Source organism: Parambassis ranga, chromosome 4 (assembly GCF_900634625.1).
Source record: "Parambassis ranga chromosome 4, fParRan2.1, whole genome shotgun sequence".
Classification (NCBI taxonomy): Eukaryota; Metazoa; Chordata; class Actinopteri; family Ambassidae; genus Parambassis; species Parambassis ranga.
The window spans coordinates 6968047-6995590 of NC_041025.1; the positions used below are offsets into that span (position 1 = coordinate 6968047).

The following is a 27544-nucleotide window of genomic DNA, read 5'->3' on the forward strand; positions in this document are numbered from 1 at the left end:
CGAGTAAAAAGGCTGTTGTCCTTGTGGTCGCTTGCTAATAAAGCTTATGACAGCTTGCATTAGAGGCTCTCTGTGCAGCAGAATCTGACAGGTCATTTAAGCAGTGTTCAATTACAACTAAATACTGTGCTACTTTGCTTTACATTAAGTAAATACACACTGGGGGTCACCTCTACCAGGCACGCACCATTAGTCACACTCACTGTTGTGCACACACACAAAGGCAGACGCATAAAAAGGCGTATTAGTCATTTGGGATGTGTTTATTTGTAACAGTAATACATGGTGGAGTACGTAAATCAAGAGAGAACCAAAAAATCATCTAAAAACCCACTGTAGAATGTCATATTCATAAAGATAAAAATAATGTGTCAATTTACATTAAGAAACTGTTAGCTGAGGTAAAGTTAAAATAGGTCTAGAAATGTTATGTACTCAAACAGCAACGATTCCCTTTTTAATTAACGTCTTTGCTCATCTTCTAACTTTTTGAGTTAATCAACATCATAGTCCAAAAGAGTTCTCAAGTGGCATGGGGGGCATGGGGGGCGGGGAGTCTGGCCATAAAATAGGGAGTCATTGGCATCACAGTTGATGTAGTTGTAGCAGAGGATGCTGCAGTCCACACTCGGACATTAGCAGTTTGGCACCTGACCAACAGACAGACAGATGGGCAGAGCATCGCTGTTATCTTAAAGACTAGTGTTGGGGAATGGGATGAGAGGAGAGCAGCGGGGCCACACTGACTGAGGCTGTGCCTGCTGTGATTTTTGCGGTACAAAAGCATTGGGATGTGGTACACAGATTTTGGATAACAAAAACTGTAAGAAGACAAACATGGTGCAAGGTTTAGAGCTGAACTGGTGTTAGTAAGTGAAGACCCAACAACATCCATGAACAAAAATAAAAATCAGAGGAAGGAGCGAGGAGGAGGCGAACAGGAAAAAGAAAACATATGTTGGTATTGCTTGGGTTAACGTCAAGAGTTTGCATAACTAAAGCCTTCCTATTTTATGGCACAGACGTCCAGTGGACAGAATGGTTGTTGTTATTATTTACAAAATGAGTTTGGCAAACCAACGATAAGATGCCTTAAAGCCATGTTGACTCTATATCTATAGAGCTGACCCCAGCGGCTTGATTGACTTATAAAATAAAAATTCCATTTTTCAATTTCTTCTTCATTTTTTAAATCAGTATTGTACAAAAGCTATAGAGAATGAACAGTTCAATCACAGAATCTGTTTCACTTGCTTTCCTCTCAGGGTCCGTTCCTCAGCATGTCTGGTTATGAGTCTGTCTGCAAGGACAGACATTGGACAAAGTGTGTATGCATGTAAGAGAAGGTTGAGCATGACTGTGTGTGAGTGTGTGACTGCTGTGTGAAAAGTATATGTGTGTAGTTGGTGTGTGAGTAGCTCCCAGAGAGTCTGTTTCTGCATAGTGATCCCAGCAGACACTCACAAGAATAAGGGAGAAAACGCCCGGAGCAACCAACCAATCAGAAGCATTGATCCCACTAACAGGCCGTCCCTGATAGGCCCGTTAAGAGTCTAGCTCCTCCTGTGGGATCTCCTCGCTACAGATGCAAGATTCTGTCCATTAAAAACAAACAAAACAAAAAAAGGAGATCATTTCTAATCCCAATGAGTGTTTGTGTGTGTGGGTGTGTCGGAGACAGGGAGGCACTGCTTGACTCAGTCCCTTCTTGGCAGCACAGTCTCTGGCCAGACACAGGAGGCAGAGGAAGGAGTGTGAGAGCAAAGGAGGAGGGAGGGAGGAGGGAAGGAGCAGGTTATGTCTGTAAGGCTGGGTGTGAGTCGCCACAGGGAAAAGAGGAGAGGAGAAGACAGCGCAGTGGAGGGAGAACAGGTTCCGCCTCAGTGATTGATGTCCCTCCTGCCTGGAGTGAATGACCAAGAGGGCTCTCTCCTCCTCTGAGGAGGAAAGACTGCAGAGAGGAGAAGGAGGAGGACAGCGGGAGAGTGGAAGCTCCTCCTGGGAGGTTGTTAGCAGGAGAAAGGAGCAGAAGAAGCCAGACATGCACACATGAGCGCGCGCACACACACACACACACACACACACACACACACACTCAAGTTAGGGGGCTCTCCTCTTTCGCTCTCTGTGTTGGTCAGGTCTGTCTTCCTGTGTGTCTCTTTACTTCTTCCCTTTGTTGATCTGGGCGTAGAGAGGGTCCTTCCCCTTCTGTAGATAAAAAAGAGAGAAACATCAGTATTTCATACTACTCTTTGTTAACTTCTGGCCCCTGTAGTTCTCTTGTTAGTACATAGTTAAAAGGGCAGACCTAAATTTATGATTCATTCTCTCAGCTTACTAAACTGTAAGTATCACCAACCTGCAAGCCCTGACAAGTAAGATCCAGATCTGCAGCGATGTGTCAGTTCCTGAACCTAACATCACCAGCAGGTGGCAGTAGTGCACTGCATAGAAGGAGATGTCCAGTCTTCTCTCCTCGCTGAAAAATTCACCTTTTATGTGTGTGTGTGTGATTGTGTCTGAGGTTGTCACTGTGCACGCACATGCATATTCTCTCCCACGCCGGGCTCCCTCCAGGACCAATATGAATCAGAGGTATAAACTAGCGCCTTGAAAGACCAGTTATGAGTCATCATGTCTGTATTTCTCTCCAACTGAGCCGGAAGACAACAGTGGATGATGGAACACCCTGCAGTCAGAGCACCAAGCCCACTGCAGTCACTCACAATGGGGCCGTTATTATCGTACACATAATTACAGCCAGCCACTCAATCTGCCATGCAGACAACTTGATTGGGGGCTGGCCTGTTATATCCTGAAGGACTTCTCCCACCCTGTGCAGAGAAATGTGTTTGCAGTTTGGAGGTCTACTCGTAGCTCCCCAACAGGGGAAACAGTCCATGATGTTCACATAATCTGATGAAACCCAAACAAAGAATGCGAGCAGAGAGAAATTTAGTGACAAACACACAACCTGTTAGGTTTTGGATACCCTTTCAACAACAGCCTGTATAAAGAATTATGAAACGTGTGATGTCTGCCACAGATTTCCTAGAGAGTTTTGAAGCTCTTATAGGGACTCTGGGTGTCACAATCTGTGCCTGTTTTAACCTCACTTCTTACTTAGCTTAACTTAAAAATGGGCACTGATTATCTGTAGACGCTTTTTTTTTTTGGTACGAGGCTATGAACAAACTGCTGTAAAGTTGGACATTCAGCCTCAAGTGGCCATTTGAGGAACTGAAGCTTTTGGCATGTGTCTGAAGGTTGCCGCTTGATTTCAACACATTGCTGTGGGCTCAGAAAAAACATATGTTAAAGGCCTTTTGACTATTTCTAGACAAATCAATTGAGAGGCTAAACTAAAAAAAATATATAATGAATTCTGCAGTCTTATTGTTGCTGATGTTTAAGGTTGGGAAATAGTTCCTGGTTTGGTTGTGTATAAAAACGCAGACTATAAAAAACAATCTGCACAAATAAAGATATGATTTATGTTGTATCTGCAGCTGTTTCGGGGCATACAGTGGCACCCTGGAGATTTCTGAAATCCTAACTCATCAATACACTAAATCCTGACTGCACCAGCTCTCATTTAATAAAAAAACAATGGAATCAGGTAGGGAGGGATACTTTAGCTGAGGCTTTGGGCTCTGGCATACAAAGCTGTAAGAGTAGGGCCAGCCAAGGCCAGACAGTCAGCAGAAAGTAGCTGCCAGCAGCCCTGAGAGAGGTGACAAAGAGGCTGAGACAAGCAGTGACAGCAAGCACACACTGTTCAACCAATACACCAGAGCCGCAGCCCGGGCCGTGTCACCCTGCATCTAACCAGTGCTGCCAATCGGGGAATGCTTCAGCTCCATCAATTCCGGTCAGGCAGAGAGAGCCTCACTGGAGGTATGAGAGATGTGCTGGAGTGGCACCAGCCTGAAGGCCAAAATATCTGGCCTGACTGGTACATGTCTGGACAGTTGTGTGCCTGTGTGTGAGTGGTAGGCCCTGGGCAGGGGGTGCAATGTGAGATTGCTCAGTGAACCATGGAAGCAGGCCATTTCACGGCTGAGATTCAGGAGCATTCGCTGGACATGATGAGATCACCCCAGAAAAAACACTTACAGTCCCACTAGCCTGAACACATGTCTGTCGTAGCCACACAGTAGGAGGGAGAGGACAGAACAGGCGGTCATAGCCAGCAGCAAACACACGCACACACAGACGCACACACAAATTTCTTGGCTCCAATATGAGCACAGGTGGTGACAGTATCGATCACAGGTGTGCTTGTCTGGGGAATAACTGAGCCTATTGCACAGGTGTGCGTGTTTGGGAAGATGTCTAAAGTCGATGTGATTGAGCAAGTAAACACCATATGGGAGCAGCGTCACTGGACCAGGACCAAAGCAGTCCACCTACTACAGAGGAGAGACTCTGAGCTTCTGGCCATAACAGATAGCTTCCAGCCAGATTCACCACTCAGTACTCTACAACTCGCTCTCCACTTAAGGTCTGCATCCACCTGCTGCCCCGCAGCTTTCAGACTGTCAGAATATGAGGATGCCCGCCAACAGGGAGGCAGGCTGCTCAGCCACCCCCCCTCTCCTGAAGTGAGGAAGCACTTGAAGGCTTCTTGGGTTTTAATTAATGCCAATTATATCGGGGCAGTCATTAATCTTGGCACCCCAGTATTAGCTGATGAAAACAAAACCATTACATTTTTCCCTGTGTGAGTGCCAGCAGCTATCATTAAGGAACCACAGTCGGGAATTGTGTGGGTGAGGACGAGTGGGGAGGAAGGGATCAAAATGGCTCTCCTCTTTGGTGTGTGTGCTTCTCATTGAAAACTAAGAGACATTTCCAGCCTGTGAAAGTTGTGAATTCTACTGTAGCATGACGTGCCAAAAGTGTTATTACACACTCACACTATCGACCTGTCTTTACCAGTTTGATCCCTTCAAAATAATGCACAGATTGTAAGTCACAGTACATATATAATGCATAAAGTGTCAGCATACATCATGTTTATATTAATCTAAACATCTAGGATCAGCATATTGCACACAAATCCCACAAGACATCCTGCTCACTGAAGTGCACAGTTTCTGATTGGCTGTCACACACTATTGACTTTCCTGGTGGGATGTGTGCTATTTAGGGAACTGGGTGTGATTTACTGAAGGTGCACGTCACAAAGACAAGACACAATGAGAGCACTATGGCCAAAATGATCATGCGTGATGAACTCGTCACACATGCCCTTTGTAATCAGCGCATACTTACAACAGTTCAGCTGATGCTGATGAGGAGAAATAACCACAAATCACAAAATATAAAACAAGCATCATGTCATACACAGACACATGGGAAAGCATTCACACTCAAACACATGCCTTCATTTGAGCATGCAAGAAGAAATAAAAAGTAGCGGAGGTAAAAGTGTGAATTCAGCCAGACTGATGTAAAAGGAATAGATGAATGAATAGAGGTGAAGGAGTGGCAGTTTGAAGGGGGGAGGTGGGGTAGTGATACCTACCCTGCCCTGCTGCTATCTAGCTCCCAGCCTCTGGACTGGCCTGTTCTGGGCTGGGCTCTGCTGTCTCACTGGGGCAGGGCGACCCAGAGCCACATGCCTAAAGGAAGGGAAGAAGGGGAGGCAGGAAGAGAAAAGGGTGAAGAAGAAGTCCAAGAGAGGAGGAGTATGAGAGAAAGAAATAACGGGGAAAGGAGAGACAGAGAGAATACATCTGAAGGAAGGGTAGAAGGATTGGTAAAGACTAAAAGAAGTAAACAGGAAGCAAAGGTGTCAACACTCTGAAGGAGAAATACAGACAGCTGGAGAAAGAAACCACAGCCAACACTGCCTGTCGGTCTTCTGGGGAACATCTTTGCAAATACACGCAAATACACTTAAACACACACTCATGCACACGCTCATTTACACTGCTCTATTATCAAAGCCTCTGTGAAGTTTTTTTTCCTATTGATCCACTGCTTTTTTCCCAGAAAACACTTCTGCTTTTTACACCTCACCCCACAGAGAGTGTGGGGTGAGAGAGTGGGAGGCTCTTTTTTGCCTTTCACTCCATCTTTCCTGTCCCTTTTCTTTGTAACCTTTTCGCCGCAGTCACTCAGTGCTGCCACCAATGCCCATTTCTTTGGGTTTGTGTAAAGCTTCTGTGTGTTATTCAGGCCTGGTGACATTTTCAGCAGTGTGAAAGTCCTCTATTTTTTTTCAATAATAGCCGGATTGGAGGCATAAAACTAATGTTTCACGCCTGGGGAGAGGGGCGCAAGAGGGAGAGACGCAACCATGAAAGAAACAAAAAAAAGAGAGACAGAGAGAGACAGGAAGAAAAATGGCAGGGGAAGTACTGGAGAAGTCTTGTTTCTCTGAAGGACACGAACTCTACAATGACTTTGGTCAAAGGCAAAGAGTTTGTCGACCCTCCCTCAAAAAATGGACTTTCTCTTCTTTCCCTCTTTCTCTCTCAGACTAAAGAGCTGTAAAATAAATATTAATTGGCCACGGAAGAAGAATTAGAGCACTCTGCCTCTTCTTGCTCAGCAGAGATGGGTCTGTCCATATAGAAGTTGTGATGTATGGACGCTACCTGCCTGGTATTAATAACAGCTTAATGATGTCTCTGACAATTCCTGCGCCTAATTTAACGCTGTGTTGACCACACACACTCAACCTCATATTTTTGCATACAACTGCTCATTTTCACACAGTAACACACACTCAATGTGCACATTTCCATACAGACACACACACACTTACACACAGGAGGGATACAACAGCATAGGCCCCCTAATCAGCCAGAGTGATTACCTGGCCCGCCAACACTGCTACAAAGGCTATTTATCAGCAGATCTCAACATGCTGTACAGGTCCTAGCAGTAAAGAGTGTCTTAGAGGTACACACACTCCACAATCCTACACTTACAGCATCTTCTTCGCCACTGCGACTAGGACTGCCCTCTGCTTCACCAAACGAGTCGTCTGTGGGGGGGTCTGTGGCGTCGGTAGGGGGGTCACTCACGTGAGAGGCTGAGGACTTGGACGGAGAGCTCTGCCTGGGAGCTGGGGTTGGTGCTGCAGGAGAACACCGCAAATATATGAGGCACACACCAGATGGTGACATGAAAAAAAAGTGAGGCGTAGGCGGAGTGCTCACGTGAGTTGGTGGATGGTGTTGTGGAGGTCACTGGTGTCAGGTTCATTTGAGAAATGTCAAAGTCGTCACAGTCGTCCGTGTCCTGGGCAGTGCCCACACGGCTGAAGTAAGAGCTGAATGCCTCTGAGGTCCCTGCTAAGCTGGGCTGATCAACCTTCTTTGACGGCATGGCCGGAGGCTTCGCCAGGTGAAAATCCTTGAAGGACGGCAAAACTTTGGTCAGGGCAAGAAAACATTACAACTGTGCAAGGTAATTTTAACTTTCTTAATTTTTTAGTAGCCATTTCATGATACAAAAAAACATGATACAAAGATCTCTCAATAGTAATTTGTTTCCTACCTTGAACATCTCCTTGCCCATCTTCTTTGCCCTCTCCCCGTGCTGCGGACTCGATGACGCCGAAGGGGAGGGAGCAGAAGCACTGGCTCCAGCACCCGAATGGCTCTCGCCGGCTGGGGTCACAGTTGTGACGGGGGTGAGAGTCTGGAACATGGCGGCGGGCAGGGTGCCCACAGGCTGGGCAGGGAGGTAGGCTGTAGGCGGGAAGGCTCCGGCTGCCATGGCTGCCCACTGTTGCTGGGTGGCAGGAAAGATGTTGGCCTGGCCCCAGATGAGAGGCTGGCCACCTGGCAGCACCTGAGCAACTGGGCCTAAAGGGGACTGGACCCCAAAGGCCAGCGGTGTCTGTGCAGCAAACGCCTGCTGGGACCAGTGGCCGGGAGGCACTGCTCCCATCGTCACATAACCTGGTGGTGAGATGAGTAGAAACACTGAATTTTGCACATTTATAAACTAAGAAAATAAGGAAGTGATTAGAATATCCACAGTGCATACACTGCTTTGCTTCTCCACACAAACCCACACACAGACAATAACACATGCATCACCGGAGAGCGCTGCCCTACTTCTGCCTGCAGCTAATGTGGTGTCTCCTAATGGTCATGGTGAACTAAAATAATTACCTCCAGAATGAGGCAGAGTCATTATGAGAAGGCAGAGCTCAACACGCACTCATTAAAATCACTCAAACTCATCAGTAGAAGCTTGTTCCATTACACACATGCTAGTCCCTTGTTTGTGGACTCCAGTTGTTGTGGTAAAGTTGACATTTAACCTTGGTCGCTCTGACATATGTACAGAGAGAGGAGGGAGGGAGAGATGAACAGAGACAAGGAGGGGAGTAAACAAAGAGACCCAGGAAACTGTGAAGGAAACACCACTTTTAATAAAAAGAAGCTCACTACAATCTTCTCAGCATGTTTTATTACTTTCCCTCTGACCGCCACAGTCACACGTAAATCAGCCGCATCTGAGGTAGCAAGCTAATAATGCATTTCATATTCAACACACAACCAACAGCACCTTCTCTCCTCGTTCCCCTCATCTACATTTCAATTCTGTTCTGTCTCTCTCTATTTATCTCGCCCCCTCCTTCTCTTCTTTTTCTCCTCAGTGTCTGAATCTTCTGACTCTCTTAGGCTCGCCCCTCATCCCCTGCATCTCTCCTGCTGTGCTTGTTTCCCCCCTTGCTTGTAGCCGTGGTTTATTTGAGCAGAAAGTGAACAAGGTCCTACCTGAGGGCACAGACGCAGGATTGAAGGGAGCAAACAGTTCCGTGGGAGGCTGCAGGCCCTGTGAGGGGTCAAGGGTGTTGGCTGGAGAGGCAGGCGTCTGTGCAGGTTGTGATTAGAAATCAGGTTGCACAAAAACAAAAAGGAGACATTGCATTGGAATTTCTGATATTACCTTTTAGGATGTAAATCACAAACTGTGTATGTATGAGGGCTACTCACTGATGGGGAGGTGATGTCAGGAGGCGTAGACATGTCTCCAAAAATCTCTAACTGGTTGATGTTCTGAGAATCAGAGAAAGCATACACTCAGAAACAATGTCTGCATTCTTCAGGCTTTGTACATTTTCTGACGCGGTTTCCATTCCAGTGCAACATGCACAACACGCTGCATGCAACACAACACCAGCTAGGTATGTTAGCAGTACCTACCTGAGCGCTGTGGCAGCAACACAGAGGAGGTAACAGAGGGGTGAGGAGAGATGGATTAATGAGATGAAATGATTGATTATGATGACATACCTACCAAGAGTTATCACAATCTGTTTCAGATTCATTTGTTTTCCATCAGATGATCTAAAAGCAGACAACTGCCACACCCCCTGCACTGGTGTCTCCTTGTGGACAAGTCATTGATGTTCCCCTCCAGAAGACATGTCTCAGAGGGAAGAGCTATCAAAGACAGCAGCTGTTCCATTTGATCTGAATATGTTCTGTTTCCTTTCACAGTCTTCCCATGATCTCTCTCTTTAGTATCTCCTTTTTCCACATTAATAATATCTTTAGGCCGGTGGCGAGTGAAGGGAACTCTATTTTTAGTTGATAGAGGAATTTAAGCCTTGAATACATGGTCAGAGATTTGCATAAATCACCGATGCGGATAATTTCTTTAGAGATAATGAATGTTCTTAGAATATCTTCCCTCTCGTTCACTCTCTTGGGTCACACATAGACCACAAAGTTCTTTATACATCTATCAGAAAATGGATCTGTGAGCATGGTGATTTGTAGTTGTAGGGCCCAGATGGCTTTTACAGAGTTAGTTGGGGGGGGGACTACTAAATATTGTTGCTGCAGAGATAGCAGAGAAAAACAACTCAAGATAAGCCAGATATCCATAATACGCAAAATGGTGGAAGTACTGATAATAGAATGTCCAAAGGATTAAGTTCACAGAAACACTCTTCCTAAGACACTTTCATTGCTCTAATGAATGTTGTGACAGTGACAGGTTGCCGCTGTTCTTTAGACAGAAACCACAGGACAATGTCCATGCAGTCACCACAGACAGCAGGACTTTTATAGACTTTTTGTCCACTTTTAGTTCACCCAACTCAATATTCTTCTCTTGTGTGTGGTAGTAGAGTGGAGAGGTCACATTGCTGTGATTATGTGTTATGAATGCTTATTAATGCACTGTGTGAAGCTGAACTAGTGTCTCTGCAGCCAAGATGACTGCCACTGTTTGCTAACCCCACTGACCCCCACCACTGCTCTGACAGACACTCTGACCTTTGTGTCCACTCTGCTCTTAAAGGACCTCTGCTCTGCACTAAAGCAGAGTTTTTCCTCTCTCTCTCTCATCCACCTGCTTTCCCACATGGACACATGAAGGTGTAAATGCACGGGTGCACCTATCCTCGACTTTATCCCCTGTCTGAACCTGGTTACTATAGCAACAGCAAAGTTGCATGTATTATTTATAAATGGCAGAGGTTAAGAGTTGGGGTCATTTATGACTAGAGAAGAACAAAAGTGGTGCAGGACGGGGAGGCAAAAGATCACCTGAGGACTGAAGAAGTATAGTTCATGAGGGATGATGGCTAACCTTTAGGACAGTCTGTTCCATGTTCACAAATACTTAAAAACCTCCTGGCTTTGAACATTACATTTGTCTGGACCACAACAACAAGAGCACTGTGCACCTTACCTGAGTCACCTTTTCCAGGTCTAAGTCTATCAGATCTGCCACTGCCTGCTGCTGCTGCCGCTGCTTTTCAGTTTGTTCTCTTTGGAGGGGTTGATCATGATAATGATGATGTTGATGATGATGGTGGGGGGTGTTTTGATGTCCATTCTGCAATCATAACCCCAGTGTTAGATGGCAGGTGGGATGAAAATGGTTATTATTGTATACACAGAAAGGGAAAGAAGGGAGTGAGGTGAAATGAGGAGAGGAATGGGCTGCAGGTGTTCTAGTCACAACACTCTCACACACACACACACACACACACACACACACACACACACACACACACACACACACACATAGACTGAAGTCTTCTTCAGACTTTGAGAGCAGGTGAAGATTTAGAAAGGTTTAAACATCATCCCCATCTCTAGTCTAAACTACAGCGCAGAGCTTGGGTTTTTACTCCCCATTTGTGTTTCTGTAAAGCCTGCTCCCCAGTGTCAAGAGGGAGCTACAGAGGCACACAGACACACAAAGAACAGATGGATTAAGTAGCATGCTTTAAGTGAGAGCATAGGCAGGGAGTCTGTTACATTATAAGAAGAAAAAACAGCTCTCTTTGAGCCATTAAACCATTAACATGGAAAAAAGAATGACTCATATCAGTAGATATTTCTGTGTACAGTATGAAAGGGGAGCCACAGCAGAATGATGACGGGTTCCAGCACTGGCACCAACACACGACGCACAGATTGGTCTGGCAAAGTAAGAGTAGGACTATTTGGTCCACAATAATATTACTGAGTATGTTTATCATTAGCTGATATTGCAAATACTGATGGCCCAATACTATAATCAGTTCCAAACATTTTTCTAATGGATGTTATGTTCTTCAGAAACAACTGAATAATGGATGATTTCCATCTAGCTGATGAAACACTATTGTTTGTGGTGGAGCAGGTATTTACATTTACCTCTTTTTATATCTGCAGTTTCCATCACAAACAGCTCCAGAGCCCATTCTCTGTCTGTCTTCTTCACTTTCTATCTCCGCCCATCTCTGTCTCTGTCGCCCTGCCAGTTACCCCCCCCCCCCCCCCCCCCCCCCCCCCCCCCCCCCCCCCCCCCCCCGTGCCCACAATACCCTCTCTCCATCTCTTCGCCCAGCCCTTTATCTTTATCGGTACAGTCACCACCTATCAATTAGCCGTCTCCAGGGAAACAGTAATTACCTGTGCACATGTGTTCTGCATACAATTAACGCAGCCCCTTAAATTAACACCACCCTGCAGGTCCCCTGCTGTGTGACGGATCACACTGGCACAAAAAACCCTGCTGACCTGCCACATGCAAACTACACAAAACAGACTAACAACTCTAAATACAACACAACCCCATCATGGAGAGTTTCTTTTCTCTCTCTTTCACCCATCCACCATGTCAGTTACTTTTTTCCTCATTCTGTGTCTCACATGCAGACAGTAATGTAACCTTTGTTCAAACCAAAGGGATGTAATTTAAAGTGACAGCACCATATCATATAACTGATGCAGTGTTGAGCCGATGTGTTTAGCTGGTGGAAACGTCCTGACCTCTACATGTGGACTCTGAGGCATCAAGGGGCTTCTGTTGATTCAATGGACTCCTTCAGGTCTTACAGGGTCAAGGCCTCAGTAGATTGAAATGGTGTAATGTGTGTGTGTGTGTGAGTGTGTTTTATTGATTTGCCATTGTTTAAGAAGGTGACAGAGTAAACAACTGAAGAGACTGCTGTAGACAGAAGGTCACATTTCTGCGTGTGCACATATGGCACTGATGTCTTTTGTCAGTCATTGTTCTGGGGGCTACAAAATAAATACAAATACATCAAAATAATCACAAAACCAAAATATTTCCCCATTTAGTTGTTTTGAATGTTTTACAAATGTGTGTGCAGTTAATTAGGTTTTAAACAGCACACGCTTGATTATAGTATTTTTTTGCAATTTCACTGTATTTAAACAATTATTTTACTATTACTAATATACTACCGTAGATACTAGTACACTAACATATTTGGATTTGTTTCGGTACACTGTTGCTGTCACACGTTCAGACATTTCTGCACATGATGTGATGGTCGCATGCTTGAAAGATTTCACCCTGTAGAGAGAGCAGTGCAGCTGCGGTGTGTTCTATGCTCTGATGCCTGGATTTGTATTAAAATGAAAGCATTGCAAATCGCAACACATGTTATCTGCTACAAAAGAAATTTCTATGATCCATTTTTATTCCTTTGATCCAGGGTTATATTTACTCCCTCTGACTGGCTGGGAAGCAGAAGAGAGTTGAATTTGCTTTATTTAAAGCAGAATGGACGGCTAGTCCAATTGGTTGCACAACAAGAGAGAAATATTGGATTTGTTCACGTTAAGACACCTGCCAGCACAAAGGCAATCCAAATAGCAGCATGTGTTGTGGGCTGGGTGAGGAGAGAGCAGAAATACTATGGTGCCTGTAAGCTTCTTACCAAATCTGAGGATAATATAAAGCCAGGAAACTGTGAGACTGATTCACAACCTACCAAAATTCATAGAGTGGGAGATTGTGACTGCCAGTAGTGACGTGGAGGAGCTCAGTTTTAGCACTTTAAGGATAAAAGACCTACTGCAGGGGTATACACACAGAGATAGTGGGCACTGGGTAGACTTACTGTGGCTACTATGTTTTAACATCATATAACCACACACACACACACATCCATGGGACAGCAGCCTGGTTATTGTGAGTGTGAAGATTTTAGCAGATTAAATCAGACAGCAATATAACTAGAACCTTTGTAGGCAGATAAAGAGCAGCTGAGTTATAGCGCAGCCTGACAGTGGTCAAGGTCATCTTTCATTATAACCACTGGCACTGTGCACATGTTATATGAGCTTAAAGACATACCACACGCACACATACATGACTACTGAACACACACAGTGATACATAGTTCCATTGCAAACACTCTTACTCATTTGCATGAACAGGGTGAAAAACTGCTCAACATCCTGGGTATTCAAAACATGCACGTGTACAGTCAAACTAAAAGAAAGATATAACAGTGACAAAACAGCTGTTTAATGCAATCTGGGATAAGGTCATGCAGGTTGTCTTACTGGACTCACCACTGGAAAACCACAGCCAAGCATGCTTCATTGAGCAAATTGACACGATGCACACATTCAAACACACACATTATCCCAGGTAACCATAACGAGCAGGCACCACAGAGCACAAGGAGGAGGGCACCAGCCACAACAGCGATTACAGCACAGGCAGTACAACAGCACAACTGCACGATGCACTGGATCCCAGCAAACCTCTCAGGGGAAAGTCAGACACACTGAATCGCCTGGTTAACAGGAAGTAGAGTCACTTTAACATAAGAGTTAAGCTACAAAATGGTAAAGGCACTGAGAGGTTTGTCTGAGAGGGGGAGGCAAGCTGAGGGAGAGTCTGAACATGGGCAAACACACGGTCACTCACTGGGTGTCGCTTTGGGACATCATAGACCCCTTCCTTCTGCTGACTGGTGGGAACCTACACAGTCAACCAACAGATTCAGAGAACAGCCGAAGGAGCCCATTACCTCTGGATTAATCAAGGAGTGATACATCACACTTTGCTGTTCTAGCACTGACACCTTCACACGGGATGCCAACACAAAACCCTGGTATGTGGCACCTCAGGAGCACTATCAATCACTATAGTTCAGCATTTATGTGTGTACGTGGGTGCAGGGATAATCAGTATTAAAATCTGTGGAGTGAGAACTCCTGTGGTAGGTTAATCAGCATATCATCAGCCTGCAGTGATGGTCTTTCTCTCGCTCACTCTCTTCCTAATAAAGAATGGATAAGACTGCTTATCACACCCACAGACATGTAATAACTCAGATTGTCACACACATGGAGACATGTAATATTTCTATGTCACAGAGATAGATAGATTTGACAGTGTGTGTAATGAGAAGAAACAATGAGCAGTGAGAGCTGATATGTACGCATCCTGGGACTCCTACGGTTAGGCTTAAATAAAGTTTTTGCCAGTTGGATGTGTGCTAATCAGACTGAGAGGTAAAAGACAAATAAGACTGATAATAAAAAAATGTGGAGCTCTATCGAGCACAGCCTGTCCCATTCTTTTTCCTCCTTTCAATGCCTTGTTTACTTCTTTCACATGTTTATTTCCAGAAGCTGCCATCTTTATTCATACATTAGTTCCTCTGTGGCTGGAGGCTGGCTCAGGCTCACGTTTCTTACGCCTGATGTGTGTGTGTGGGGGGTTTGTTTGTGTGTTTTCGCTTGTGTATGATTGTGCGCATGCCAGCACTCCCTCTATTTTCAATCCATTTTATTTAAAGATCAAACGAGAGGCTGGTGATTAATCTTTCTTTCCCCCCACTTTTCTTTCATCTCCTCGGGAAAAGAGGGAGGGGAGGCGAGAAAAAGGGGAGGGGTCCGCCTTCCACGCGGGCCAGGAATAACCTCCATATCCCCTCCACGCACACCATACCCTCCCCCTACTCATCCCTCGGAGGTCTACCCACATCTCTGAGGAGAGCACCCAGTGAAAGGCCTGTTCCCCCGGGGAGCAAGCTTTAGCTGTCAGGGGCCTCTGGAGAGCGTTGGCTGGTTGTTTGCCTCCAATTTTTACAGTCTTTTATTCCCTATATCTAGATTTTATGTGTAAAAAAGGAAGCAATTAATTCCATGAGCAGGCGAAATATATTTATCCCATTAAAGAGTAATGCAGCTAGTACTGACTGGGCAGTAAATGGAAGATTAAATCTCTGTGGCTTAAATGCTTTTAGGAACTTGTTGTCAGCAGCTTAACCACAGTAACTATAGTTCAAAGCTAAGTAAGACACAAGCTGAGCTTGTGAGTACCTGATAAATGCTTTCTTCTGATTGGTCGCGGATGGGCTCGTGTCCCGCCTCAAACACAATGTACTAAGGGGTCAGCAGCAGAGGGGAAAAAAAGAAGCAAGAGGGAAATAGGAAGGTAAAGAAAGTGAGAGAAAAGTGGTGAAACTGCAGAGGTGATTAGTCAAACAGCATTGTCAATACGTTCTCATTAAAAAGCAGTTGAAGCCCAGATCCCACTGACACATGGAGAAGACGTTAAACAGCAAATAAAACCCACAGCAACAAAGAACACCAGCACGTCTTTTAGATATTCATGCACCCACAGCCAGAGATCCATGAACACACAGATATGAGCGTCCCCTACTGCAGACGACTCTTCATTCACACATCTGCAAACCCTCCAAACTGCACATGTGGTGCTATTCCCACACAAACAGGAGCTGTCTCCCCACAGTGCACACAGAGAAGAGCAAGCTGACACTGGCTTAGAAATGCAGCAGGTGACAGCAGCGATGTGATCGGTCAAGAAGTTACCTGGTAGACCGGGTCCTCCAGATCCTCCTCCAGTATTGTCTGCAGGTGAGCGGTGGCAGGAAAGGAGGAGAGATCAAACAGGGAGGAGAGAGAGGAACAGAGGAGAGAAGAGAGGGAAGAGGCGGAGAGTTAAGCCGCTGGAGTAGATAGAGTAGGCGGAAAGCACAGCAAGACACAGCAGCTTCCCAGCATTCAGATAATCATTTGACAATCATCAGGGAGAGAGAGAACCAGACAGAGAGATAAAGAGAAATTAAACAGAGAAGACAGAACAGAGGAAGGTGAAATAAGCACAATGGGCAGATGGTGCCTCAGATGGAACCTGAAAGTGGGTGTCTGTCATTCTTTGATGTTTTTTCAACTCTTACCTGACTCATTTGTCAAGAATCTCTCAGATGATGCTCGTCATGCTTATGGCAGATGATTAAGGAAAGGGCAAAAAAACACTGACTGAGTACCTGGTAGACCGCCTGCTCACACTGCTTGTCTTTTTGGGCCTTCTTTTCCATCTCCTCTCTCTGCTTTATCTCATAGATGAGCTGGAACAAGTCCCGCAGGTCCAGAATCACAGGCTCAGCCTGGAACCAGGAACACACTCATTAACATGCATATTATTGATCAGAGACCTCATAAAGTGTAACTATAAGTGTTTATTTTAGTTATGTGGTGATTGGTGAACCTGCCCTACATGACCTGGTTATAGGTCTCTTCCTATCAGTCTAGTCATATGGCATAGTTTACATCCACACCACACCACACCTCATATAAAAGTGGTTAAAGGTAGGGTAGGAGATTTTGAAAACTCAGTGAGAGTCAGCCAGATTTTGAAAGTAAACACACGCCCTTTTCTCTCGGAGCTCACCCCGAAGCCACGCCTCCCAACCAGTCAGAGCAGGAAGAGAGTGACAACCAGCCAATACTCCGTGCAGGGGCGCCTCGTAGGATTGGCTGATGTTTTTAGCATTTTATAGCTTCCACAGATGATTAATATTCTTCGTTTTAAAGCGAAACTGTCGAACTAATCAGTTGCTATCGGATTGTAAAGAGAAGTTACACTAATTTAACAAAAAGTGCATCAGAATGAAATCTCTTACCCTACCTTTAACATATATAAAGACATTTTAATAAGTAGTTGTTCAGAAATCGCCTTTGACAAGAATTTGATGTACAGACTAACAGGCCAAAATTTAAACACACACACATCAAATCAAATTAAATTATCACTTTCACTTCAGATCATTACACACAATGCCTTCATCCTGCCAGTTGGAGGAGACCCTTATAATCAAGGCTATTTACTGTACTAAGAACAAACTGATAAGTTTGAAGGACTTTCTTAGCATAAAAAAACATATCTATCTAAAATCATTCATTACTTGGGACTTGACAGTTGTTCTCTGAGCCTCATTGCTGCCTATAACTGGGATCTAAAGTACCAACCAAGGTAAGTAGGTATACCTACACCCCAAGGGAGCGACAACACACGCTTATCTGCACAATCACTACATGCTCTATTCCTCCTCTAGGTCTGGTTCAGACAGTGACAAGAGCAGATGCTATCCTCATCTTCCCCTGAACAACCTCTTGTCAGGGGAGCAAAAGTAGCAACAGCAAATCAGTTAGATGACTCACAACTTAAATCTATTGTCACAGCACAACAGCAAAAAATCTTATAGTACACTGGTGTTTCAGACCTAATCAATTATTGACTGGAGCTTTGTGAAGTGCACGTCGAGTTCACAGGCTGAATGCTGCCTTGCATAAAGTAGTTCTATTTTAGTGTTTTCTCACTGCAAGATGTGCTCAGCCTTATATTGCTTGTGACAGACACACTGGGGTAAACGGTCTCTCCTGCTGAGGCAACACTGAAATATTCTGTCAGTCTTTCAAATTCAGATCTGCTGCATTTGACAATACGTGCTCTAATCTTTTGCCATTCTTGCCATTTGTCTCGCATTCTTCTGTTCCTGTTTCTCGGCATGAAACTCTAGGTAGGAGCAGACATACAGAGCTGAGAAAGGCACTGAATTTAAAACTGTAAATGCTGAAAATTTAGTGGGTTAGGATGAGTGGAGGTGTGGCCAGCTCACCAGACCACAGAGAGATCAGTAGTCTTGTATCAGCTGACGGCAACACTAATAAATGATTCTAAAAAAAAGTAGTGCTGCACTGACAACATGAGCCTTCAGTCTAACTGAATAGTAATGCAACAGATGAGCTGCTGGTTACTTGCAGAATACCTCACTGAATTCACTGACATTCCCTGCATCTAAGTTGTTGTAATAAATGTCAGTTATTGATTTGCTAAATTTCCTGAGGCAACTTTAGACAGCCTCCTGTGAACATGCACGAATATACAGAACATTAGAAAAAGCTTATGCAGTTACAACCATGGAGCCAGCAGGGAGGACAAGATTTGTGATATCACTGTATGTATTTGTATTTGTATGTATTATATGGGTTAACAGTCCACACACAGTTAGTGAGCTAGAGATGTGACAGGTGTCCCAGGGTTAAATCAGAGTATATAATAATAAAATAATGAAAGGTAAATATATTTTCACACAGTTGGGAGCCTAATGAAGACACTGCTCGACTCCGTGCCACTGTGTGTGCTGCATAGTGCTGACAGTACTCTAAACGGTGGAGTCATGCTCAGAACAATACGTGATGACAGTGTTATTTTAATTACCCAAAGCAATTTTTTCTGCATCATACTCTGTAAAAGAATCCTATTGTTGCACATGTGCCACTATAGAAACAGTGATACACCAACCAATGTCAACCAATAACATCCCCTGACTGATAGCAAGTCAACTCAGCAAATGTCTCACCATTGATGGCCAAATCACTTAATTGCAATATTATTTTTCAATTTGCTGCCGCTGTTTGCTTGGTAATCTGTTTAAATGTTTTCCAAGGGATCAAAAACAAAGCAATGAATAACTAAGAACAGTTTTGATGTTCTACTGACAGTAAATAGCTTTTACAGTCTCTGTCACCTTCATACAAATTGGAAGGCTGGTTTTATAACAAGCATATTCATATTAACTGCAACTTTTTCAGAAAGTTTAAAAAAAACAGACACTGAGAAAGACACAATTAGAGCTTCTCCATCTGCACTAAAACTGGCCTAATAAAACACGTCTTTCTTGTGGTGAGACTTTGAGTTGAGCGGTAAGCCAATTACTTCCCAATGTAACCCTAAATTGGCCTTTTCAGAACAACCTTAAGTCTTAGTCTTCATGACGACAGAGACGCTTTGTTAATTCACATCAAAGTGGTTACTTTCCAATTACAGTCACAGCCATAAGCTCTGTGCCTCCACCCCTCTCATTGTCTGCTTCAACACTTGCTGGTTCAAAACCTGAAAATAGGAGTAAAATATAATTATGACCTTTCCTCAGGTACCCATCAGGTAACTGGCAGCTGAGCTAACTGATGAGGATTTAGCTCCCTGCCATAGTGTTAGAAAGGGTAACATTTGATGAGCAACCATTTTTCGAGTGTGACTAGTGTGTTTGTGACTACAGACCAGGCCGCAAATGTGTTTGTGTGTGTATCTGTCTAAGTCAAAGAGATGCGGTTCATGGCCCCTAGGAGGATGGATATGCCATTAGAGTCGGTGACACACACTCAAACCCTCATCGACTCACTATGGGAAATCAATATGGCTACAGAGCGAGCCACCTGGATTCTGCCGAAACAAGCCAGGCACACAGATACAATAACAGTGACAACAATCCAAGAGGTACTCAGTATCATATGCTGCAGGACCAGTATCATATGTATGAACCTTTACACAAACACAAAACCTAAAGCTAGTGCTCTACACAGTAAACTGTTTGTTTGATGGTCAAGACAAAGCAACATGAGCTGCTGTTCAAGGGTCCTTATCTAAATGTCAAGAGGCTAGTACTTCTGAGAAAAGACCCTGATGAATCATACATTAACCTACACACAAAGGGCACATGGTGACACTTGCTAAGCTCTTAAATATACACACACACACTCTCTTGACACACAAATACTGACCGACTGTGCGGTTTTGATGGCCACAAAGCGGTGGTTCCCTTCCTTCCCACAGACATAGCCAAAGGCTCGGTGGTCCGTGATGTCCTTGGCAATGTAGGAGATCTCATGGACCGCATGGTGGTGTTGGAGGACCTGCAGCAGGGCACAGGGGTGGAATTAGAGAAACAACAGGCATCTTTCTTTAGACTGATGCACCTAATAAATGGTTGTCACTAATTAAATCATTCTGGGGTCTCGTGTGGTCTGTCCTGAAGTGGAAAATTAATCACTTGATACTTTTGTTTGTTATCTGAGGCCTTAAGTCTACATGTCTGAGGAAAGAAAACATACCTGTTATTTAATAAATTAATGTTATAAAGTGGAGGTTAATTGAATCTGGGACCATGGAAATCACTTAATGAAAAGAATATTCTAATAGATGAGTTGACAAAATCAATCAGTAATATCACTCATACACTTGGGAGAGCCAATTCCCCCCCACCACACTCTCCATGAGTACACACAAAAACAAACACTCACACAGAGACCTTGTATCCCATATTAAACTGTTTTAGCTCCCCTGCCCTCTCTAGTTTAGTCTGGGTGGGGAGTGCCAAGCTGGCATTGCCCGTGGCAGATGGCACTGTTTTTCCCGAGGACAGAGGGGGGATCAGTGACAATCACAGCTCGGCAAGCTGTCGACTTGATCACTTCATCTGTGCCCTCACTCACAACACACGCAAACACACAAACACAATTCACAACCTACCATGAAATAGCTGTCTGTAAAGTCACACTAAATATGTGCTTTGTTGTTATTGTCTATGCCAGCTGCATGCTGGGAGCAGACACACACAGATAACATAATGACCCAGCAGCCCTTGAGTGCATGCTAGGGGTTGGAGCGCTATACATCAGAGGCTAAACACACACATCTGCTCACTTTGAAGCTATTCCAGGAGCCAGACATGACAGGGAGTGACACTGGTTTAACAAGGGGCCACTGACACACACACCGAGAGCACTAGCAGAAATAGATAATCATTGTATGAGTGATGTCTTCTAAATTTAATAATTGGAGTAATGATTATTATTATGACCTCAGATTGACCTGAAAATGACAGCTAAAGCAGCGCATGTGCACTCAAAACATACACACACATACACACACACACACACACACAAGGAGCTCATTTGCAGACGTTATTGAATTATCTCTGGTGGGTGGTGAGGTGCCATAGAGGGACTCTGATTCAAACAGAGCAGAGAATGAAAGGACTGCATAAATTCAATGGCTTCTGTTGATCTTGGTACTGCTTAGATAGTAGAAACTGTTCACACATAATCAGTACATAGCTTCTAAACAAAGTGCTGAGGTGGTTCCACAGGGACACTTGGTCTCATTTGTGGTCATGTTGCAAGCATTCCTTTCTTTTTCAAAGACTCTCAGTGTGCTCGATGTCTGGGAAATGCGCCTGTTATAAGACTCTGCCACCTTTTCCAAACTATCTCAACAAAACAAGGAGATGGAGGAAGGAAGGTTAGGATTAATTACCATGATTAACCTGTTTTTATGTGTGTCATGTAAAACAGTTTCGATATTAAAAAAGCATTTTAATAACTATAACCTGATTAGTTTAATGATAAAAAATGGGGACGGCCAGAAACATCTCTGCAACTCATCTCTGAGACTACTCTGCAAACAAGATAGATGTTTCTTATGGTAAAAACAATCAGCATATTTCTGCAGTGCTATTCTAGGTGAGTTTGGACAGAATTTGAGTTTGGAAGAAGATTAAGTCCCAGTAGGCAGGCTGTTGCTGGAGTCGACATGTCTGACAGCTTTAACTGTCAGATGTTCCTCAAAGTTGCTTAAATAGATGCACTCTCCAGGGAGGTTGATTGTTTGCAAAAACAGGTGAGTGGATCCAAAAAGTCGATACTGACAGTGCACACTGTCTCCAGGACTGGTGATATGCACTACAGTCCCTCTCTCACAGTCCTACACACACAGTGTCAGTGCCTCTGGGGGGACTGTGGGCAGCATGCCCTTCAGCAATTGCTGGCCACTGAACCACGATATGCACTGTTATGCTGGGAGGTGGAGGGAGGAGGGAAAAAGCAGCAGGATACTGTCTGACTCTCCTCCCTGAACTTCACATCTCCCTCCTGGAGGGGAGACATCATCAGAGGGCCTGCAGAGGCAGCACAGTCTACAGCCAGTAGGACAGACTCAGATTGGCAGTTAGCTTTGAGGCTTTGAGTTGCTGAGAGCTCTCAGTCACTACTGCACACCGGTGTCTACAAAATAAATAATGTATAATCATGAATACACATAATAAATGTGCCTCATTCAGCTTACAGAGTCCCACATGTACATTTTCTGAGTTTTCATTTTTATTTGCACATTTTTAGTTATTTCTTTATAGCCTTGCCTCCTCACAGGTCAAAAGCAGAGGCTCTGGTAATTCGGTGAACTCATTTTGAAACTGGTGTGGTTGGTCTGAGGTCAGTACATCAGAAAATATAGCTTGAGAGAAAGCAGCCACTAAACAGCACTGTGACTATAAAGAGTCAGATATATCACTAGTAACAGAAATAATCATGCACTGATGATTTGGTTTAGATATTAGTAACAAAATACAAACTCCAGTGGGACTGTTTTTAGATTTTTACCTCAGTATTTAAAGATGGATGCTGTCATTTAGAAGCCCTTAAAGCTTCACCCTTTTTTCACCTCACCCTATGATCGGGACCTCCATCTCTGCCCCCTAAACAATATTGTAAATAAAAAGAATCTTTAATAAATTATCTAATATACCTGAATGTATTGCAATAAACCTGGATGTATGGGAGAGTCTGGCTTTGATGCTGTATATTTTTGCATGGTATTTGTTTTTTTTGCTTTCATTCTCTGAGGCAGCAGCCCTTCACTCTTGTGAGTTCTTGACCTGATGTTGCGGTGGCCTTCCTGAGATCGGCTGAAAAGGGTTGAAGAGGGTAGTGCACACACATGTGTGTGTGTGTGTGTTGAGAGAGGGGCTGACAAGGAGAGAGACATGCTGGCCTGCCCTCTGTTAGATTAATGTCTCCCCTCTTCTTCTCCTCCATCTCAAGCACCACCTCCCTCCATCCAGCATGACCTTCCCTCCTTCAAGAGAGAGGCCATCCATCCATTCGTTCACCCATACATCCATCCGCCCATCTGGCTGACTGATGCCCAGGCGGGGAATGAGACTGTCAAGATCCCTGAACCTCAGCAGAGTCATTCTCTCTTTCTCTCTGTCTCCCCCTCCCTTGCCATTAGAAGTGGTTGAAGGACTGATAGTAAGGACAGCATATCTCTATATTTAATATTAATGTGCAGAGACAGAGGACAAGGCCTCCCTGTAGAGAGCTTTACTTTGACATATGCTCACTGATTCTCCACCTATCCCTCTAACTCTGTTTCAGTGAGTCTCTGTCTCTCCATCACATCGTCCCTCCATCAGTCTTTTTCACACCTCATCTTCTCTCCATCTTGCCCTTTTCTTGTTTCTTTTCTTCTACAACTTCAACACTCTAACTTTCTTACTTCTGCATCCCTCTCTTTAGTACTCTCTTATAATACAGCATGGTTTGAAGGGAATCAGATTAAGGGTTATAAAACGAGGCATGAAGAAATTGAGGATTGAAGGATTGGTGATACATGTGTGTAGCTGTATCCAATATGGCTGCCATGTGGGTTCCCGCTGTTTACTGCCTGTCTAATATTTGAATTACTGCTGTATACACATACATGCACACATTCAGTGTCAGCGATATCTAGCTACTGGTGAAGTAAATCTTGAGATTAACATGTCAGCTGCTAACTGTAGGTGTGGATGAACAAGCTTTATATTCAAGCTACATCCACAATCAGGCCCACTCACAACCAGGCAGGTCACACAGCATATGTATAGAACACACACGGCAGCACATGCTGTTTTATGTTTTAAAAATATGCTGTTTTTTTAAGCTGCCAAGCTGAACATAAAAACTGACATGTACAGAGAGTCTCAGCAGCCTATAATAAACACAAAATTGAGTTTTGGGGATTTAATGGAACACTAATTCTCCGTCATTACCACAAAATGGGGGCAAAATGACCCATTTAGTGACCAGAGAGAAAGTATTCTGAAGAATCTAGGCATTATATTTCCTACTCAAGGATACAGTGACAGGTACGGCCAGTGAGGGGATTGAACCTCGATAATATCTGTCAGAAGATCCTTGAGTAAGAAAATCAAATCACTGGGCATTTTTTGGTCACTTTCCCCTAGAGCTACAATTACACACTCTCTAAAACAGCATTCTGTGTGTGACTGCTCCTTTAACATAAATCTCTGACTCACTTTTTCTCAAAATTCTACTTATAGGTAATACGAAGAAGCTGAGGTGGCTAACCAGGGAAGGAGAGTCAGGAGAAATATGGAAGTCTGGATAGATCCCATCGGTTAACCTGTGATGCAGCTGTGTAAGATGGAAAATGCATAATCCTGGAGCATAATATGAAACCAGTGTCATCGCTGTTTGCACAGAGGCAGACAATGGGATAGCCATGTTCTCTCATCTACTGAGGCCTTGTTCTCAGGGTTTCAATTAGGGCCTCCTGATTTCCCCAGGGGCCCTTCTCTCTCCTAGAGATGCCTCATTAACAGAAGAGAACACAAATGTGCGCACACACGCATACACACACACACACACACAGATGCTTCATGCAGGAGCACACATCCAAATAAACAGAACCATATTTGCTTCAGAGCTTACCCCTGACTTCTCATCAAAGATCTTGATCCCTCCGAAGGAAACTGTCAGAAACACCTTCTGTTTGTGTTCTCCTTTAGACCGCGCGGCTGCAGCTATACCCTGAAGAGCCAGGAAGGCGCAAACAAGCATGTTAGAAGCAGAATAGAAAATGCATGTGAAGAAAATTCCACAAGGAGTGTCTTCTTGGATCTCCATCAAAAAGATTCACAGTATAATCAGCAAGTTTACAGACACACTGAGAGAAATGTGTTCAGTTATACCTACAATAACCTCAGCTGTCCTTTTGGGGCCTGTTTGCCAAACTTTTTTTGCATATTTTATTTAAAATGTATATATATATACACAAGGAATACCACATTACTACATGGCTGCAGCTCACATATTCTGCTGTCTTTTAACACTGGCAAACAAATGCTGAACGTAACAACTTTATTTATATAATTGCTTGTTGGAAGGCGTTAAGGAAAATGTCACTTTATGAAAAATAATAAGACTGCACTCAACATACTGCATGATAACATTCTGATGATTTATAAGTGTATCTAAGGGTGGAGGTTCCACTTAATGTCCCCCACTCTGGGTTTGCAAAGGCAGAAAGAAGAGAAAGGAGCGAGGTCACAAAATGAGGGATTCAGGCTACAAAAGGGAGGAGCGGTATGAAGGAAGAGGTGGAGAGATCAGAGAAAAAGAGTTGATGGATTTCCTGTCTGAATAAATGAGGAGGAGGGAAGCTGTTTGATCAATGAGCTGTCTATCCTCTCTCACCCTTACAGGTCTTTCGCCAGATAGAGTTTTCACTCCATGTAAACAAAAAGTAAATGTAATTTTCTCCGTTTAAATAGCTCCTGCAGGTAAAAGACAATTAATAATGAATAAGCCGCTTCTACAACATATGCACACCTGCAGAAAAAAAGAAGCAACTATTTCCTAACTATTTTCCAATTATTTCCTAAAACAAGGTTGTTCATAAGGACTTTATTTATAAATGAATACAAAATCATCTGTTTCTCTTCATCTTTCTCCTCCCTTGATTCTCTCTCACCTATCATCCAAATGATTCCCCTCCTATATGCCTATCTCTCCTCTGCTAACTGCCCCATCTGTCTACCTCTCCCTCTAATTGTTCCTGTCCTTGCAAATGAGACATTCACCCCAATCCCCTTCTCATCCATATGGCTAACCTCCTCTCTTCTCCTTGCACTGATGATCATTTTTCCTATAAATTATAGCCCCCTTCCATTTTTTTTCCTTCTTCTTCCAAGTCTCTCCTCTGATCATTTTTGCAGCAGCACTGTAACAAACTTAACAGGAGTGCACAGACACACACACAGAGGCGCAGTCATGCTGTGATGTGCCGAACACTCATATTTAAATGTTGAACTTTAGAATATGTATGAAGTTGAACTATTTATGGACTGGAAACTGTGATGGCAATTTAGTGTTTAGTGTTTTTGTGGGTCTTGGAACCTTGTTTAATTGTAAGCAATCATGTTACATTATTAGTAGTTGCTGAAATCCTCCAGGTTTTGTCATTTCTCATTGCTAGCATGCAAAGTTCATGTTCAGCGGCAAGCTTTATGCAGTTCTTTTTAAAAACAGCAAGTTAATTGTTAATTTGAGTTGTACTAACAGAAAGAAAAACAGGAAAAACAATCTTTTTACCTTGAGCTTCATCATCGAGTCCTGGCAGAGTTTGTCTCCACGGGCGGCAGTAACCTCGTCCAGGCCGATGAGTTTGGCCTTGTAGCGGACGCCATCGCCCTTAAAGCGCCTGATGAGAGCTGCCTCGCTGCGATCCTGCCCTGCAGACACACAACCCCACACACATGCACTTACTCTGCTGTCTACAGTACATCTCCCAGTCAAGGACCTCAATCTACCTCAGACCAGTGCTATTACCTCAGGGTCATCAATCACATGGACCACAAAAGACTTCAACGGTAGTCTTTCAAAAAAAACAACCATGGTACAGGTCAAAGCTACTGATGGCAGCAACACAGGCACCGCAGGTGCTGAAATTTGTCATCATATGAACGACACTGGTCAATATATTCAAACATGTGAATCAATGATGTTGAACAGAATGAGAGTTGAAACTGTGCCTGTGCTTCTCTTTGGGTAGCTTTTCTGCAACAAAATAATGGTGTGACATTTTGCTCTTATCTTCTGTGTCTCCTGCAGTCCTCCCCTCTCTCTTCCCACTCACTATTGTGTAGCAGATTGTCGTCATTGTGTGTATGCATTAGTGAGTGTCGGCGGTGGCGCGCATGTGTTGACCTTGTTCTTGTCCAGGAAGTCTCTATGTTATCTCCCACGTTCCTCTTCACACACTATACAAAGCAGACAGAGAGGAAGGGAGAGTCTCTACTCGTGGGGCTAAACTTACTTCCTTGGTGTCACGCTCTCTCCACTCTGTTTCTCTATCTCTGACCTGCAGTGTGCAAACATTTCATCATCACATTCTGTGCAGAGGAACAGTAGTGCGTCTATGTGAGTGTGCATCTTCACGTTGTGTTTTCAACTGTGTGTACATGAGTGAAAGACTGCCAGAATGATAGTGAGAGGGAGAGGCATAATGATAATGCAGCATATTCAGATAATATATTGAGGCATTAGTTCTGTACTCCGTAACAGCATGACTCTTGGAAGGTCATAGT

The 27544-nt window shown here is 44.0% G+C and overlaps 1 protein-coding gene across 8 annotated transcripts in view; it reads right to left on the minus strand.

The window, feature by feature from the left end:
- Window positions 1–260: 260 nt before the first annotated feature.
- The window catches only part of dab1a (DAB adaptor protein 1a), a 70945-nt gene continuing 43661 nt past the window's right edge, over window positions 261–27544 (minus strand). For 2 of the 8 annotated variants that reach the window (XM_028404074.1, XM_028404073.1), the window contains exons 3-16: window positions 26550–26689; window positions 24888–24986; window positions 20121–20252; window positions 16544–16663; window positions 16086–16124; window positions 15573–15635; window positions 14170–14223; window positions 10678–10824; window positions 8970–9032; window positions 8751–8847; window positions 7516–7922; window positions 7176–7371; window positions 6945–7093; window positions 5547–5627 (exon numbers count right to left, since the gene is read on the minus strand). In XM_028404074.1, coding sequence (XP_028259875.1) covers window positions 5547–5627; window positions 6945–7093; window positions 7176–7371; window positions 7516–7922; window positions 8751–8847; window positions 8970–9032; window positions 10678–10824; window positions 14170–14223; window positions 15573–15635; window positions 16086–16124; window positions 16544–16663; window positions 20121–20252; window positions 24888–24986; window positions 26550–26689 — 1787 coding nt within the window. Of the gene's footprint in view, window positions 2209–5505; window positions 5628–6944; window positions 7094–7175; window positions 7372–7515; window positions 7923–8750; window positions 8848–8969; window positions 9033–10677; window positions 10825–14169; window positions 14224–15572; window positions 15636–16085; window positions 16125–16543; window positions 16664–20120; window positions 20253–24887; window positions 24987–26549; window positions 26690–27544 lie in introns of those variants that run through there. The other 6 variants (XM_028404075.1, XM_028404072.1, XM_028404077.1 and 3 more) reach the window with 6 other exon arrangements.